Source organism: Trachurus japonicus, chromosome 11 (assembly GCF_045865225.1).
Source record: "Trachurus japonicus isolate A0001 chromosome 11, Traja_1.0".
Classification (NCBI taxonomy): domain Eukaryota; kingdom Metazoa; phylum Chordata; class Actinopteri; order Carangiformes; family Carangidae; genus Trachurus; species Trachurus japonicus.
In genome coordinates this window covers 5,016,487-5,034,302 of record NC_140917.1, presented here as the reverse complement: position 1 = coordinate 5,034,302, position 17,816 = coordinate 5,016,487, and the positions used below count along the sequence as shown (strand labels likewise).

The 17,816-nt window shown below is 43.2% G+C and overlaps 3 protein-coding genes across 3 annotated transcripts in view; all 3 read right to left on the bottom strand.

Annotated features, from left to right (window-relative positions):
* The window catches only part of LOC146977970 (cilia- and flagella-associated protein 69-like), a 66,064-nt gene that overhangs the window by 23,708 nt on the left and 24,540 nt on the right, over positions 1-17,816 (bottom strand). The window contains exon 2 of the mRNA XM_085790756.1: positions 3,398-3,562. Coding sequence (XP_085646882.1) covers positions 3,398-3,562 — 165 coding nt within the window. The remainder of the gene's footprint in view (positions 1-3,397; positions 3,563-17,816) is intronic.
* Positions 492-2,256, bottom strand: LOC146977976 (nuclear factor 7, ovary-like). The gene is made up of 2 exons (XM_085790757.1): positions 2,146-2,256; positions 492-2,036 (listed from the first exon to the last, which is right to left on the bottom strand). Exon 2 carries the CDS (start codon positions 2,017-2,019, stop codon positions 610-612), a length of 1,410 nt encoding a protein of 469 aa, XP_085646883.1. The 5' UTR covers positions 2,020-2,036; positions 2,146-2,256; the 3' UTR covers positions 492-609.
* On the bottom strand, positions 15,394-16,822 carry LOC146977975 (nuclear factor 7, brain-like). The gene has a single exon (XM_085790762.1). The coding sequence runs from the start codon at positions 16,799-16,801 to the stop codon at positions 15,401-15,403; it is 1,401 nt and encodes a 466-aa protein (XP_085646888.1). The 5' UTR covers positions 16,802-16,822; the 3' UTR covers positions 15,394-15,400.

Below are 17,816 nucleotides of genomic sequence, written 5' to 3'. Positions count from 1 at the left end.
CAGAAGTAAAATGCTGCTTTAGCATTGACATGATTGATCAGCCAATACTTTCCTGATGATATCTTCAGTGCAGTACTTACCTGTGCAGAGTACTTCCTCCACCTGTGCTGCTAATTATAAAGAGAATGGGATGTTGTGTAGATGCAAGAGACATTAAAGACGAAGCTGAATATGAAACCAAGTCAAGACAACATTTTATTATGTTGACGAAAAACAGGAACAAACGTACATTCAGTTTTTGTGATGAACTGACACATTGATACATTTTAGATCATTTCATATGAACAGATACAAACTTTTCACACATGTAATTAAACCAGAATCACTTTTCAACTTTTCATGTCTGACATTTTATCACCTGGAGAAGAAGAATCAAATGTTCAGTCATTTATCATTTTTTAGCTCATCACTCCACACAGTCATAATAATAAAAAGTAATTTGAAATGACTCAACCATAAAAAAGAGTGAAAATATTTTTCACATGAAGAGTAGTAAAAAAGGAGAAGTGTAATAATGAGGCAGCAGGAGGACAGGTGCAGTTTAACAGGTTCAATTCACTGACTTTTCCCTTTAAGAAATAAACAACATTATAAATATGATCATCCTCTTTATCTATAACTGCTCTGCTCCACTGTCACTGACACCTTCACTGGTAACAGCTTCAATGGGAGGTTTTCACCAGTGTTAATGTATGGAAACATCTTCTGAGTGAAAGTGTGTGTGAAGGTGTGTATGTGTGTGTTAGTATCAAGATCAGAGAACGACAGTTTTCCTCTGTTCAAGTCTAGATTCACTCTGATCCTCTGGTGCTTCTCCTGCTCTGAGAGAACAGTGACTGGAGCTGATGGTGAATATGCTGAGTATTTACCGCCATCAAACCATATCATCCATAATCCAGACACTATCTCCTCTCCCTTCCTCTGCACAGACTCTGTTAACACACCCAGTGCCCAGTATGTATTGTCTCCAACCTCGACATCCCAGCTGTGAGTCCCTGAGTTAAAACCCTCAGAGCCCAGGACAGAGTAGGAAGAATCATCAAACCTCTCTGGATTGTCAGGAAGCAGCTGTTCATCTACTCCATGTCTCAGACTGGTCAGATCTCCAGACAGGATGAGATACGGATAAGCAGTGTTTGGGTCCAGAACCACAGGACTGTAGGAGACCATGTCCTTCATCTTGTTCCAGATGTTGAAGGTCAGGTTGCCCAGGTGTTTGGCCTGGTCTATCAGAGCTCCTGAGTCCAGCTGTGGATCCTCCAGCAGGGGGCGCTGCTGGACTCTTTCCACTGCAGCCTTGTAGTTGAGCAGGAATGAGACGTCTTCAGCTCTCAGCTCGTCCTCTGTGGCTCTGACTGTGTGTGAAAGAGCTGCTGTCTCTCTGCTCAGAGCCTCCATCTTCTCCTTCATCCTCTGACTCTTCTGCTCCTCTTCCTCCCTCAGTGCAGCCATCCTGGCCTCCTCTTCCTCTACTAGAAACTGGTGAAGCTTCTTAAACTGCTCCTTAATCTGCCTCTCTGTGTGTCGGGCCTGGACCTTAATGTGTTCTGCTGTTTGACCAAACTTCACTTGAACTTCTTCAAAACCCTTTAACTTCTTCTTTAAGGCCTCCAGAGTTTCCTCAAGTTCCTTCTTGAGTTTCGAAGCAGCTTCATTGATGGGTCTTATTCTGTGGTTGGTGTGTGTTTCTGAATGGAGACAGACGAGACACACCGGCTGCTGATGGTCCAGACAGAAGAGTTTGAGTTTCTCAGAGTGCAGACTGCAGAGAGCCTCTGAAGATCTCTGCTCTCTCTGCTGTAAGAAGCTCTCACACAGGTTCTTCAACACCAGGTTACAAGGTGGACGATCCTTTGAAGATCTTCTCTTACAAACTGGACACAATTGATCTTGTTTCTCCTTCCACCAGCTCTTCAGACAATCTTTACAGAAGCTGTGGCTGCAGGACAGAACAACAGGATCTCTGAAGACCTCCGTACAGACCGAACAGCAGAGATCCTCCTCTAATCTGGAAGCCATTTAGTCTGTGAGTGAAGCTGAAAACACAACAGACAGGAAGTAGAGTCAGTCATGGCTCCCCTCCCTCCTCTACTGACTTGACTGAAGTTTACTGTGACTCTGAGTCCAGGTTTTAGTCAAACTCACCTTCAGTGTGGAGTGTCAGCAGGTTGAAGCAGCAGTGTTGTAGCTGGACTCACTGAATCTGATCGTCTCTTCTTCAGTCTGCGTCTCTGGGACTGACAGAGTCCAATGAACTGTTTCCTGGTTTATCTGAGGTGAGTCATGTGAAGGGGCGGAGCTTTGAAAAGTGACTGAATGTTGAACAGGTCGGTCCAGGTGAATGTAGAGGAGCAGGTCCAGGCACGTGCCTTGTATTAAAAAAGCCCTTTTCATGTGTTTTTTAATAAATAAATAAATTACTGTTGTGCATAAGGATATATATATTAAAAAAAGGTTATCTACTGTACACATTTTCTTGTAAAACCGTGTCTTGTGTGTGGGAGTTAAGACATAAACTCATGTAGATTAATAACACAAGCTCTGACAGCTTTGAAAAGTGACATAATTGTGGTCAGAAACTTGCTATACCTGTTAGAAAAACCTGGGTGTGAATATCTTGATGTGTGTAACATATAGATACATATATTTAACACTTTTTTTGTTATTTTTACTCATCATGTTCATGTGTTCTTTGTGTGGAAGGGAGCAACTGTTTAAAAAACAAAAATAAAGAACTTGTGGGGAAAGTACAACTAAACCTCAGATTACAGATGCTCATGTGATTTTATACATCCATATTTTCGGGAAATAAATTACACGTAATAATTGTGTGAAAGCAAAAGCCTTTTTTTCTTTTCTTTTTTTTTTTACCATCAAACTCTATTGTCGTATCCCAATGTATCTGTTCATATGTCATGCATCAACATATTTCTGTCAGGTGGCCTAAATTTGCCCAAAATAGCCCGGACCCGACCCATCGCTACACAGCAGATGAATCAGTTTTAGTTTAGTTTTTATTTTAGAGGCACTGACTAGTTTTTATTTAGTCTTAGTCTTAGTTGTAGTTTTCCAGGTTTTAGGAGAAAGCCTCTGTCAGACCTCTGAGGATGAACTTTTTCCCTTTTAGTTGCATCCATCCCATAATGTTCCCATCAGTCCTCATCAGGTCGTCGTCCCATATTGAGCTGTGGCGTTTTCTTCCTACAGCTTTAGACATCGACAAGAAAACTACAACTAAGCTACTGTTATCTGACTTTACTTTACTGCAGTTTAGCATCCACACCTGGAGGTTGGAGCAAGCTCTTGTTTTTATTTCAGTTTACTAGATTATTATTTCACTGCTGGTTTTAGTTTCAATGAACTATAATAACCCTGTAATGATGATGATGTCACTCACCAAGCAGCTGGTTGATGGCGCCCTGGTCACACAGATCCTGCTTCACTGACTCGTCACCTGATGATGTCACAGACCTCAGGACTCGAACACAGAGTCTCATCGGAGCCTTTTTGCTGCCGCGACCTCCAACGCCGTGGAAACTGTGACCGTGACCAAAGTACGAGTCTGAAACACACGAAGATGAGACACATCTGAGGACAAAGTTCAAATACCTGAACCTGAACTACAAGTTTAAAGTTGAGAGGTTGAAGATGAAAATTAGACCGCCGTCACCGGGGCCCCAGCCTGGAGCCAGGCCTGGGGTTGGGGCTCGCAGGTGAGCGTCCAGTGGCCAGATTTCTTCCCATGGGACCTACAAGAGCGATGTGGGCCCGCCTTCCAGTAGGCCCACCACCAGCAGGAAGAATCAAGGGACCAGTGCGTTGTATTCTGGGTGGCAGTCGTGGGCGGGGGCCCCGACGACCCAATCCCTGGACAACAACTCTGGCTATAGGGACATGGAATGTCAGAGCCTGAGCTCATGCGGGAGGCTGAGCGGTACCGGCTAGAGATAGTCAGGCTCACCTCTATACACAGTCTGGGCTCTGGAACCCAACTCCTTGAGAGAGGCTGGATTCTCTTCCACTCTGGAGTTGCCCGCGGTGAGAGGCGGCAAGATGGTGTGGGCTTGCTCATAGCTCCCCAGCTCAGCCGCCATGTGTTGGAGTTCTCCCCGCTGAACAAGAGGGTCACCTCCCTGTACCTTCAGGTCAGGGACAGGTTTCTCACAGTTGCCTCGGGTGGATGTCCATTAGTGAACGTGGCACCAGGACACCCTAGGCCAGAGGTCAATGATCTGACCTCCTCAACTGATCACCACCTGGTGGTGAGTTGGATCCGCTGGCAGAGGAGGAAGCTGGACAGACTTGGCAGACCAAAGAGTATCGTGAGGGTCTGCTGGGGACGTCTGGCGGAATCCCATGTCAGGGAGGTCTTCAACTCCCACCTCCGGGAGAGCTTTGACCAGATCCCGAGGGAGGCTGGAGACATTGAGTCCGAGTGGACCATGTTCTCCACGTCCATTGTTGACGCGGCTGTCCGAAGCTGTGGTCGTAAGTTCCCCAGTGCCTGTCGTGGTGCTGGGGAACCCGGTGGTGGACACCGGAAATAAGGGATGCCAAGAAGGAGTCCTATCGAGCCTGGCTGGCTCGGGGGACTCCTAAGGCAGCTGACGGGTACTGGCACGCCAAGCGGACGGCAGCTTGGAATAACGAGATGTATCCGTTTTCAAAACAAGAGTTTACTAAAAGAAAAAATAATTTACATCCATCGCTCCCTGTGCTCCTGTTCACAGCTCTCACGTCCAACTGAAGCTGTCGCTGACGTCATTTCCCTCAAATTCTAGACTCTAGACAAAAACACAAACTATGAAATAATGAAGTTCAAAACTAAAAAAATCTATAAATGACGGCTCTTACAGTGACGTTGTGAAGCTGTGATCGTTTTCTACACATTATAACATTATCAGACTCTGACTCAAACCTCTGATCCTCCATCACTTCACATTTTCCCTCCAGCGACAAACTCATCTTCATCATCATCATCATCATCACAAACTTCCTCCAACTCTCTGTCCTACAAGCTCCGCCCCCTTCCTCCTGCTCCTCCTCCTCCTCCTCCTCCTCCTCCTCCTCCTCCTCCTCCTCCTCCTCCTCCTCCTCGCCCTGACAGGTCAGAGGTCAGAGGTCACCGGTAGTTTCTGACTCATCCGTCTGCTGCTGTACACACACACTGCCGTCCCCACGGTGACCATCACCATGGCGATGGGATCGATGAAGCTGCTCTGCGGCTGCATCCGGACTTCACCTGACACCTGCCGCTTCAAGGAACATGTGTGTTAATGCACTGCAGAGACTTATGTAACACACACACACACACACACACACACACACACACACACTACAGAGGAACTAGTTGAGTGACTCCAGTAACGAGACGTCCACAGGAACAAAGACATTTCTACTTGGGGCTGTATTTTCCTAACATTTTAGGTCTAAAAGAAGGATTTCCTTCTTTCCTTTCCAGATTCCTTCCTTTAGACCTAAAATGTTAGGAGGTAAATTTGCCCAGAATTGTCCTTTAAAGTTTTTACAGATCAGAGAAACGACATCATTCGTTATGTTGAATATTTCACTTTATTTACTGTTGATGTTTATTAATTCAATATAATATATAATAAATATGAACTTTAACAGATACGACACAGAGACCAGTTACTCTACTACAGCTGTGTGTGTGTGTGTGTGTGTGTGTGTGTGTGTGTGTGTGTGTGTGTGTGTGTGTGTGTGTGTGTTGTGTTCATATATTAAAGCACTGAGGTGAAAACTATAAATACAACAAACAGGAACTCGTCTGTTACAGATTCAAAGTGATGATGAAGATGAAGATGAAGATGATGAAGGTGTGGTACTGGTCAGTGTTTGACGGACACGGTGCTGAAGTACTCGGGGTCCTGTGCTGCTGGTTCCGCCGCGTGTTCGATTCCCGTGGCGGCAGCGGCGGCGGCTCTGATCACGGTCCGTCCCACCGTCACCTTGACACCGGCCGGTCCCTGAGCTCCGGTTCTGTCCACGGCCAGGACGCGACCCAGGAAGTCCTGACGCACACGAACACACCAGCAGTCAGAGTGTGTGTCTGTGTGTTTGTTGCTACAGCGCCACCTGTGTTGTTGCTAATGGATACAGATAATATATACGAAATATGGACAATATGGATGTCAGTAGGAACGTGAGTATCGAACGTGAATCACATTGTTCGTTTAAAGGACAATTCCAGGCGAATTCAACTCGGGGGTGTATTTTCATATCATTTTAGGTCTAAAAGAATGAATCTGAAGATTTTCAGTTTAATCGCTCCTGTTTTGCGGTAGTTGTGTCTGTCCCCGCATCGCCACGGCAGCAATGAATGGGAGTGGATGTAAGTTCTGCTGTTTAGGCTGTTTCCAGCCCTCAAAGCCGCAATTTTTTTCCACAGACAGCGTCAGATGGCTACTCAAACATGCACCGAGAAGTTTATTTACTTCAAGCAAGTCGACATGTTTGTAAAAGTCGATCTAATTCAAAGTCTCCCGGAGTCTCGCGCGAGCCCGAAGTTGCAGTGCTGGTGTATTCAGGTGCAGTGGGAGCTACCGCTTGTGTCATAAACACAGGAATATCAACTCTTTACTTGCTTGAAGTGTACATTTTTTTCCACAGACAGCGTCAGATGGCTACTCAAAGATGCGCCGAGAAGTTTTTTTTCCTTGAAGCAAGTAAAGAGTTGATATTCCTGTATTTATGACACAAACGGTAGCTTTTCCCACTGCATGTGAACACACCGCGCACGGTAACTGGTCTCGCGCGAGACTCCGGGAGACTTTGAATTAGATCTAGTTTTACAAACATGTCGGCTTGCTTGAAGTAAATAAACTTCTCGGTGCATGTTTGAGTAGCCATCTGATGCTGTCTGTGGAAAAAAATTGCGGCTTTGAGGGCTGGAAACAGCCTAAACAGCAGAACTTACATCTACTCCCATTCATTGCTGCCGTGGCGATGCGCGGACAGACGCAACTACCGCAAAACAGGAGCGATTAAACTGAAAATCTTCAGATTCATTCTTTTAGACCTGAAATGATATGAAAATACACCCCTGAGTTGAATTCGCCTGGAATTGTTAATTAAAAGTTTTTGTCTAAAATGTATCTGACAGTGTAACGACTGTTTGACCATAATACGTTTACTACGAACGTCTTATATAGGCTACACGTTGTCAAATACAGTAATATATATAATATTGATCTTTTTGGAGGCTTGCTTGGCCGGCACATTTTGTTTAAGTTAATGAAACCGAGATACTTTTAATTCTGTGTGCTTAAATTAAACAGAAATAAAATTATAGGCTATGTGTGTGTGGGCCAACGTGTTCATGAAATATAAAATGTCATGCTGTTGTGGAAACGTTGGCCCACACTGTCAGATACATTTAGACAAAAACTTTTATGACATTAAACGAACAATGTGATTCACGTTTGATACTCACGTTCCTACTTCCATCCATATTGTCCATATTTGGTATCTGTCATATCTGTATCCATTAGCAACAAAACCAATAGTAACCCCGTGCAATAGAACATTTAAAAGCATTTTATTTCATTATAGGCTATTGAATAAAGTTTAAAAGTGTTCCAAGCTTCACAAACTATTAGATCTTGGTGTTTTATTTGGATGTTGCCCTGTCAAAAAAAACATAGTGCGGGTCCAGACTGTGCAGTTTTACAGTCGACCACTAGGTGGCGTTAAGGGGTCTGAACGTGCAGGTCTCCAGTCTGCAGCCAGATACTGTTGTGTGCAGCTGAAGTTGCTCAGTTCAGTTCTGTCTCTTCACCAGCAGAGGTCAGTAAAGATCTGAATCTCTAAATAAATAAATATTTCAAATGTGTGTGTGTGTGTGTGTGTGCGTGTGTGTGTGTGTGTGTGTGTGTGTGTGTGTGTGTGTGTGTGTGTGTGTGTGTGTGTGTGTGAGACCTGAGCAGGACGAGCTGCAGTCGCCTCCTGCTTCAGGTGAGAAGCTTCACTCTGTTTCTTCCTCTGAGCTCTGACTTCCTGTCACAGAGAATAAAACACAGCTGAGACTCATCCAGGGTCAAAATAGATTATTATTATTAAAAATAATAATAATAATAATGAATCGATGGAGTGTGAACTAGTGAAACCTTGAGGATGTGATAGTCTGAGGTTCTGGACACGTATCCGTCCCAGGACTTTGCAGTGAGCTCCAGCTGCTTCCACTGAGACTTCAGCTGAGGAGGAGAGACACAACCACACAGTCAGGAGACTTTATTCATCAATAAACGTTTGGTAAAAGGTTCATAACATATCAGACAGACACAAAAAGAGCTCAGTTTCCTCAGAAAATTAACTCTGACTTGCTTCTCGCTTAAAGGGACAGTTCAACATTTAGTCAGATCCTCCTCTCACCATAGCCCCTATAGTCGTAGCAGTTGGTTCATCACCTTTAATTATGGGTGCATGTTGTTTTGAGATGGGCGGGGCAGAGACGTGAGCTGCTCAGTGAACACAATGGAGCTGAACGGTGCAGCAGGTCCCCTGTCCCTCATCAAACTCATCAAATACACAATCCAACAACTCCACAACGCTCTGGTGGACAAGTTGTGACCTGCACATTCACCACGCTATGAGATAATAACACAACGTTACCAGACAGAGTTGTTTTAGAGGGAAATGCAGCCGGAACTACATTCCAGACACGGCTGCTGGGCGGAGGGATTTCAGAAGAGAAAGTAGTTCAGAGTATTTGCTTCATGTGTCGTAATGTTACATAATTATACGTTATCTCATAGCGTGGTGAATGTGCAGGTCACAACTTGTCCATTATAGGGATTATGGTGAGAGGAGGACCTGACTAAATGTATGTATGTACTATCCCTTTAAAGAGAAACTAAGCAGGATTTCCCTGTGGCTATGCTCCATTTCTACCTTAATTAAAAATCCAGAGTAATTGTGATAATTAACTACGTGACTTGTGACTTGTTCCAGGGAGAGTTCCTAGTTCCTATTCAGTGGAAATTCTCACTGAATTTCAGTTTCAAGTCAAAAACTGTGCCAAGATACTTGTACATTTGTACAGTTTGCTCGTCCTCACCATGAATCAGGCGTTAGGTTCAGCACTGCTCTTCCTAAAATCAATGATTATTATTATATCATTGTTAACGGAGGAGAAACACACTGAGTCTATAATATTTTCAGACTGGTCAGAGAGCCCAGGTCCTGGTCCTGGTCCTGGTTGTGTTGGACCCACCTCTGTGTACATGAGCTGCTCCTCATCCTGGTCCTGGTTCAGCTGCTGCTGCAGGATGAGCTGCTGCTCAGCCGCCACCTTCTGGGCCGTGTCCTCGCTGATCCGGCCGATGGAGCTCAGAGCCTCCAGGTCGGGACTGACCGGCCTCAGCCCGTCCTCACGCAGCTCCCTGCTGATCTCGGCCCAGACCTCGCCCACCTGCCCACAGAGCAGCGGAGCGTCACAGAACCACTCAGTCACTCAGTCACACGTTCTGGTTTCTGTTCTGCAGCGAAACGTCTCCTACCTTGAAGTCCAGGTATCTCCTGACGATGCTCAGAGTCACGTAGTCTCTGGTGGACAGACCAGGAAGCTGCTGGAAACCTGAGGGAGGACGAGTCCACAGTCACTGACACGGTTCCTTTCAATGGAATCTTAATTTATTTAATTTATTTATAAGGCACCTTTAAAAACACACAAAATAACATGTAAGAGCAAAGTCACAGATGCCATAAAACCATAGGCGATGGAGCGCCCAAGGCTGCAATACAAGAACCCAACTACCAATTAAAATGCAGGATGCAGTTAATTAGATCAAATAAATAAAAAGGGGGGTATACATGATAAAAAATACTAGATAAGATAAGAGAAGATGGGATAAAAGAGTAAAAACAGAAGAAGGTGTAAAGTAAAACTAAGAGAATCTGAGTAAAACTGTGAAATAAAATAGATGATGATGAAAGAAGAGGATGACATCACATAAAAGAAAGACTGTAAAAGTGGGTTTTAAGAAGTGAGCAAGAGCTGCAACTAACGGTTACTTTCATTATCAATGAATCTGTTAATCTTGTTGATAAATAGATTAGTTGTTTGGTCAATAAAATGTTAAAAACATCAATCAGTGTTTCCCAAACCACCAGACGACGTCCTCAAATGTCTTGTTTTGTCCACAAACCAAAGAGAGACTCAGTTTATTGTCATAAAGGAACAAAGAAACCAGAAATATTCACATTTAAGAAGCTGGAATCAGAGAATCTGGACTGATTGAACAGAATCAAACAGCCTGTGTTGAGTGTTTTCTGTTTTACCCAGTTTGCAGAAGACGGAGTAGATCTTGGAGCGCAGGTTCTCCGACACCTCCAGGACGGCGCCGCTCGCCGTGTGGGCAGGAAGCGACGGGTGTGTGTCCTCCTGCAGCTGGCGGCTGAGGATCGGCCTGAGGGGGTCTGGACAGGTGAGACACGGTCAGCAGAGACATCCTCACCTGAGAGCTCAGTCACCACGCCGTGACCAAACTCCTGTTTAACCCTCTGAGGTCGGTGCAGCGTACACGATGCCGGAGGTTTGGTTTTATTGTTTCGTGGCGACGTAATTCTTATTTTATTGAAAGCGGGACACTTTCACCTTTACGTAGAGTCCACTGGTGAGTCTGTAGCTCAACCAGAAGCTGAATAATCCTGCCTCAAACATCTGAGTCCTATAGGACAATGGTTCTCAACGTGTGGTCCGGGGACCCCCAGGGGTCCTTGAGAGGGTTCAAGGGGGTCCCAACTTTCTCTTGAAATTTTACCACTTTTTTCTAGAATTTTTAAACTTTTTTATTTTTTATTTTTTTTCTTATTTTTTTTTATAGAAATGTTACCACTTTTTCTAGAATTAAAAAAAAACTTTTGTTTAAGAAATTTTACCAGTTCCTTCTAGATTTTTTTAAAAACTTTTTTTGGAGAAATTTTACCAGTTTTTTTTTGAGAAATTTAACACTTTATTCTAGAAAATCTTTAACTTTCTTTCTTTCTTTCTTTCTTTCTTTCTTTCTTTCTTTCTTCCTTTTTACCAAATCTTTCTAGAATTTGTTCTAAAAACTTTTCTTTGAGAAATTGTACCACTTTTTTCCAGAAATTTCTCTACAATATTTCCACAAATTCACGCCATTGGCCCTAATTTGAATTTACATTGACTAAAGAATTCTAGAAAAAAGTGGTAAAAATGTAAAAAAAAAAAAAAAAAAAAAGTGTCCCCAACCTTTTCTTTAAAATTTTACCACTTTTTTTCTACAATTTTTAAACTTTTTTAAATGTTCACCACTTTTTTTTAATCATTATTATTTTACTATTTTAAATAGAAATTTTATGACTTTTTCTAGAATTAAAAAAAAACTTTTGTTTGAGAAATTTTACCAGTTTCTTCTAGAATTTTTAAAAAACTTTTTTTTTGGAGAAATTTAACACTTCTTTCTAGAAAATCTTCAACGTTCTTTCTCCCTCTTTAGAAATCTTTTTCGAATTTTTTCTAAAAACTTTTTTGTTGAGAAATTGTACCACTTTTTTCCAGAAATTTCTCTGCAGCATTTCCACAGATTTCCGCCATTGGCTCTAATTTGAACATACATTGACTAAAAAAGTAATGTTCTTGCCACAGACTCTGACAGGTTCAACTGTTCCCATGAGTTCCTCCTGTGTTTCTGTTCAGTTGATCAATATTAATCAATAATCAATAACGTCCAGACCTGTGATCTCTCCGTGCCGGCTGCGGCCGACTCCCAGCGTCTCCTCCTCGTCCCTCCACAGCTGCAGCAGGAGGCTCGGAGCCGTCCGTCCTCCGTCCCCCCTCCAGCTCAGCAGGTGAGACACGGTGTTGGAGTTATCACACAGCTCCAGCAGCGTGGACAGCAGCACGCCACGCACACACCTGGGGCACGACTGACACACACACACACACACACACACACACACACACACACACAGGTTCAGTCCATATCTGTCAGAGAGACTCATTCACAGTGAGGGGAATAGCAGCGTTTTAAAATGATGGCGTTACTAACGGTGCTACTTTTTTCAACGACTAATCAATTAAAGCAGAAGTAAGTGATATATTTGTGTTAATATAAGTCTTAAATAGTTGTATCTTCCGACAGCAATCACTTACATAGAGTGTTTGGACTGAAACACGGGTCTGTCAGTCCCTCTGCTCTGCTCTGAGCCGAAGAGAAAACATTTATCGTATCCTACAGTTTTTATCCAATGAGGAGAGAGAACGGCATGCAGGGCTGTGTGTGCAGCCAAGGGACGCCGTGAATGTGGCGACGTAGGGACGAGGACTGTTATGGTGCGTTCAAGGAAACTCGTATTTTTCCGACCGTGAAGTCGTACCAGTTCGATCTGGTACGAGTTCACCGGTCAGAAGTTACGAGTGGCCGTTATAGTGACTTTCACAGGTAAAACAGGTCGGAAAAACACGAGTGGGTTGCCTGAAACGCTACAAAGTCGTAAGTTGTGACTTGAAGCTGTAATTTACGATTTCAAAAGCCTGCCTGGAACGCAGCATTAGCGAAAACAACCGGACCACTTACTTCTGCTTTAAGTTACTGTTTCCCCCGTTATAACGTTGTTACCGTTACCGATAGCAACCGCTTTAAGCTACTATCCTTGCATCTCTCAAACAGTTTAATTAATGAGTGAATTGAACTGTTACTTTTTATCCTTTTTATGCTGCTTTTTGATTTGATGTGGTGCTACAAACGAAATTTCATCGTGTTTTTATATGCAATGACTATCTATCTATCTATCTGTCTGTCTGTCTGTCTGTCTGTCCGTCCGTCCGTCCGTCTGTCTGTCCGTCTGTCTGTCCGTCTGTCCGTCTGTCTGTCTGTCCGTCCGTCCGTCCGTCCGTCCGTCTTTCTATCTATCTATCTTTTTGGGGAGAGTAACTAGTAACTATAACTACTTTTTAAAGGTACCGTGCCCAACAACAACACCACCACTGCTCCTTCATCTTCAGTGTGATACTCACAGAGAGGAGGTGCAGCAGGAGGAACACGCCCTCCTTCACCAGGAAGAAATCCTCCGTGGTGTAGCAGCCCACGATGCACGACCTGCACACACACACACACATACCAGCAGTTTATAATAAAGATCACTGTCAAACACCAACTGTGTGTGTGTGTGTGTGTGTGTGTGTGTGTGTGTGTGTGTGTGTGTGCACGGACCAGACGCAGTCGACGGTGGAGAGGAGGAGCTTGTTGTGTCCCAGGCCGCTGTAGAAGTGGGCGGAGCCTTTCCTCAGGAAGTGGACGACCATCTCGACGCCCTCGGACCCAAACAGCTCCTGGAGCAGAAGAACAAGACGACGAGGCAGCTTGATTCATTCATACAGCACATTTCACACCGAGGAGAAACTCAGTGAGCTTCACTTCAAAACAAAACATCTAACACTAAGAGATGGAAACGTACAGAAGTGTAATGCATTCACAAAAAAAGCTGTGTTTTTCAGAGTAATTTCTTTTCTGACTTCACGTGATTTCAAAATCCCAGGATAACGTAAGGACTGATTTCAAAATAAAGGTGCTACATCTGCTCTGATATTTCCTGAGTGACTCTGGTGGAGTTCAGTAATAACAGGTCGTCTTCTCTCAATATCAACCTGAATTTACAGTGAAAAATTAAATAAGAAAAATGTGTGGCTTTTCCTTTGAAAATCTACATCACCTTGCAAATCATGCAATTGAATCCGTTTTGGAAGGTCACCTTTATTTTGAAATCCGTCCTTACCCTTACACGCTCTGTTGTATAAACATGCAGCACAAAACAAAGCTGGAGAGAACTCGACTATATTTTTTGAAGTGGAGCATTTACGATGAAGTGGAGGCTTCACCGCAGCGGTTAAACTTTACTTGAAGGTGGGAACTTCTTGTGGGATTTTGAAATCTCATTAAGTCAGAAAAAATTACTCTAAATAAAAAATTGGAGGAAAAAAATTACCTCTAATAAAAACAGAAGAACAGAAAAAATTATTCAAAAAACAAACCAAAAAAAAAATGTTTTTTTTCAAGTGAATGCAACACGCTTCTATACAATTAAAAGCAAGAAAAAAAAGAATAAAAGAAAGTACAGAAAAAAGAGAAAGAAATTTATTTTAATAAAAAACTAGACTAAAATTGAGCTAAAAAATTAAATATGATCCCAGTTCTGCTGGTAGTTTGTTCCAGTTTGTAAATGCTGCTTGAGTCAGTATCTCAGCTCTACTGGGTTTATATTCTACTAACACGTTGTTCATGTATTCTGGACCTAAACCGTTCAGTGAGTCATAAACCAGTAGCAGAACTTTAAAATCTATTCTGTAGACCAACACCAACACACACTGATGATGAGTCTGTGGCTGATAAACATGAATCTACAGGAAGTGAACAGGTGGATGACATCACTGCAGCACAGACAGTGATGTCACGGTGCTGATGAGCTGATGATGTCACGTGTTCAGAGTTCGGACCTTCCTGTGCATGTCGGGCTCACACAGCGCCGACAGGACCAGCTGGATGTCCGACTTGATCTCCAGAGTCACTTCATCGTCCTCGACGCCGGGACCCGACTCCATCTGCATCAGGACGCCTGAGACACACACACACACACACACACACACACACACACACACACACACACACACACACACACACACACACACACACAAATGAGGTTGTTTCCAGTAAACTCTGGACTATCTCCCTTCAGGACACTTGGATTGCAGTGGATGAGCAGTGTGGAGGAATATTAAATGGTTTTTGTGTAGTTTCATGGACGTTTTTGTGTCTCCAGGTGCACTTTGAGGAATAAAAAACTACTCCGGAGTATTCATCAACACTTCCTCCACCTCTGCTGCTAATTCTGAAGAGAATGGGATGTTGTGTATAAGCAGGAGACGTAAAAGACGAAGCTGAACATGAATCCAAGTCAAGACAACATTTTATTATGTTGATGAAAAACAGGAACGAACGTACATTCAGTTTTTGTGATGAACTGACACATTGATACATTTTAGATCATTTCATATGAACAGATACAAACTTTTCACACATGTAATTAAACCAGAATCACTTTTCAACTTTTCATGTTTGACATTTTATCATCTGGAGAAGAACTCCAGATTTTCTTCTGGAGAAGAAGAATCAAACATTTAGTAATTTATCAATTTTTAACTCATCACTCCACACAAAGTTATAATAACAAACATAATATGAAATGACTCAAAGATAAAAGAAGAGTGAAAATATTTTCCACATGAAAAGTAGTAAAAAAAAGAAAAGAAAAGTATAATAATGAGACAGCAGGAGGACAGGTGCAGTTTAACAGGTTCAATTCACTGACTTTTCCCTTCAAGAAATAAACAACATTATAAATATGATCATCCTCTTTATCTCTAACTGCTCTGCTCCACTGTCACTGACACCTTCACTGGTAACAGCTTCAATGGGACGTTTCTACCAGTGTTAATGTATGGAAACATCTTCTGAGTGAAAGTGTGTGTGAAAGTGTGTATGTGTGTGTTAGTATCAGGATCAGAGAACGACAGTTTTCCTCTGTTGAAGTCCAGATTCACTCTGATCCTCTGGAGCTTCTTCTGCTCTGGGAGAACAATGTTTGGAGCTGATGGTGAACCTGCTTTGTATTTACCTTCAATGAACCATATCATCCATAATCCAGTCACTATCTTCTTTCCCTTCCTCTGCACAGACTTTGGTATCACACCTAGTACCCATGCTGTATTGTCTCCAACCTCGACATCCCAGCTGTGAGTCCCTGAGTTAAAACCCTCAGAGCCCAGGACAGAGGGGTAAGAATCAATCCTCTCTGGATTGTCAGGAAGCTGCTGTTTGACTTCTCCAAATCTCACACTGGTCAGATCTTCAGACAGGATGAGTTCTGGACCAGCAGTGTTTGGGTCCAGAACAACAGGACTGTAGGAGACCATGTCCTTCATCTTGTTCCAGATGTTGAAGGTCAGGTGGCCCAGGTGTTTGGCCTGGTCTATCAGAGCTCCTGAGTCCAGCTGTGGATCCTCCAGCAGGGGGCGCTGCTGGACTCTTTCCACTGCAGCCTTGTAGTTGAGCAGGAATGAGACGTCTTCAGCTCTCAGCTCGTCCTCTGTGGCTCTGACTGTGTGTGAAAGAGCTGCTATCTCTCTGCTCAGAGCCTCCATCTTCTCCTTCATCCTCTGACTCTTCTGCTCCTCTTCCTCCCTCAGTGCAGCCATCCTGGCCTCCTCTTCCTCTTCTAGAAACTGGTGAAGCTTCTGAAACTGCTCCTTAATCTGCCTCTCTGTGTGTCGGGCCTGGACCTTAATGTGTTCTGCTGTTTGATCAAACTTCACTTGAACTTCTTCAAAACCCTTTAACTTCTCCTTTAAGGGCTCCAGAGTTTCCTCAAGTTCTTTCTTGAGGTCTGAAGCAGCTTCATCGATGGGTCTGAATCTGTGGTCGGTGTGCTTTTTTGAATCTCTGCAGATGTGACACACTGGCTGCTGATGGTCCAGACAGAAGAGTTTGAGTTTCTCAGAATGCAGACTGCAGAGAGGCTCTGAAGATCTCTGCTCTCTCTGCTGTAAGAAGCTCTCACACAGGTTCTTCAACACCAGGTTACAAGGTGGACGTTCCTTTGAAGATCTTCTCTTACAAACTGGACACAGTTGATCTTGTTTCTCTCTCCACCAGCTCTTCAGACAGTCTTTACAGAAGCTGTGGCTGCAGGACAGAACAACAGGATCTCTGAAGACCTCCGTACAGACCGGACAGTAGAAATCCTCTTCTAATCTGGAAGCCATTTAGTCTGTGAGTGAAGCTGAAAACACAGCAGACAGGAAGTAGAGTCAGTCATGGCTCCCCTCCCTCCTCTCTACTGACTTGACTTTAGTTTACTGTGACTCTGAGTCCAGGTTTTAGTCAAACTCACCTTCAGTGTGTGGAGTGTCAGCAGGTTGAAGCAGCAGTGTTGTAGCTGGACTCACTCACAGGAAGTTGTTGGTTTGGTCTGAAGCTGAATCTGATCGTCTCTTCTTCAGTCTGCGTTTCTGGGACTGACAGAGTCCAATAAAGTTGTTCCTGGGACTTTGTCCTCAGCGTTAATAACTAACTTGATTTATCTCAGGTGAGTCAGGTGAGAGGGCGGCGGAGCTTTGAAAAATGACTGAATGTTGAACAGGTCGGTCCAGGTGAATGTAGAGGAGCAGGTCCAGGCACGTGCCTCGTATTAAAAAAGGTCTTTTCATGTGTTTTTAAATAAATAAATAAATTACTGTCATGCATAGGGATGTAATAAAAAAAAGGTTCTCTACCGTACACATTTCCTCGTAAAACCATTTCTTGTGTGTGGGAGTTAAGACATATAAACTCATGTAGATTAATAACACAAGCTCTGACTTTGAAATTTGACACAATTATTGTCAGAAACTTGCTTTACCTAGTCTTAGTCTTTATTTAGTCTTAGTTGTAGTTTTTATTTAGTCTTAGTCTTAGTTGTAGTTTTTATTTAGTCTTAGTCTTAGTTGTAGTTTTTCAGGTTTTGGGAGAAAGCCTCTGTCAGACCTCTGAAGATGAACTTGTTCCCTTTTAGTTGCATCCATCCTATTATGTTTTTTTTTTCAAAAACTGTAAAACTTCTTAAACCTATTTATATTATTAACCTATCTCCTCCCACATTTTTTCCTCAATTGACACCAAACTTGCTTGAGAGCATCTTCAGACTGTCCTACACAAAACTGGTTTCTCAGATTTTTGATTTATCAAACATTGAACCTACAGTGCATCAAAATGTTTGAGTGTACAGTAAACACTACTGTA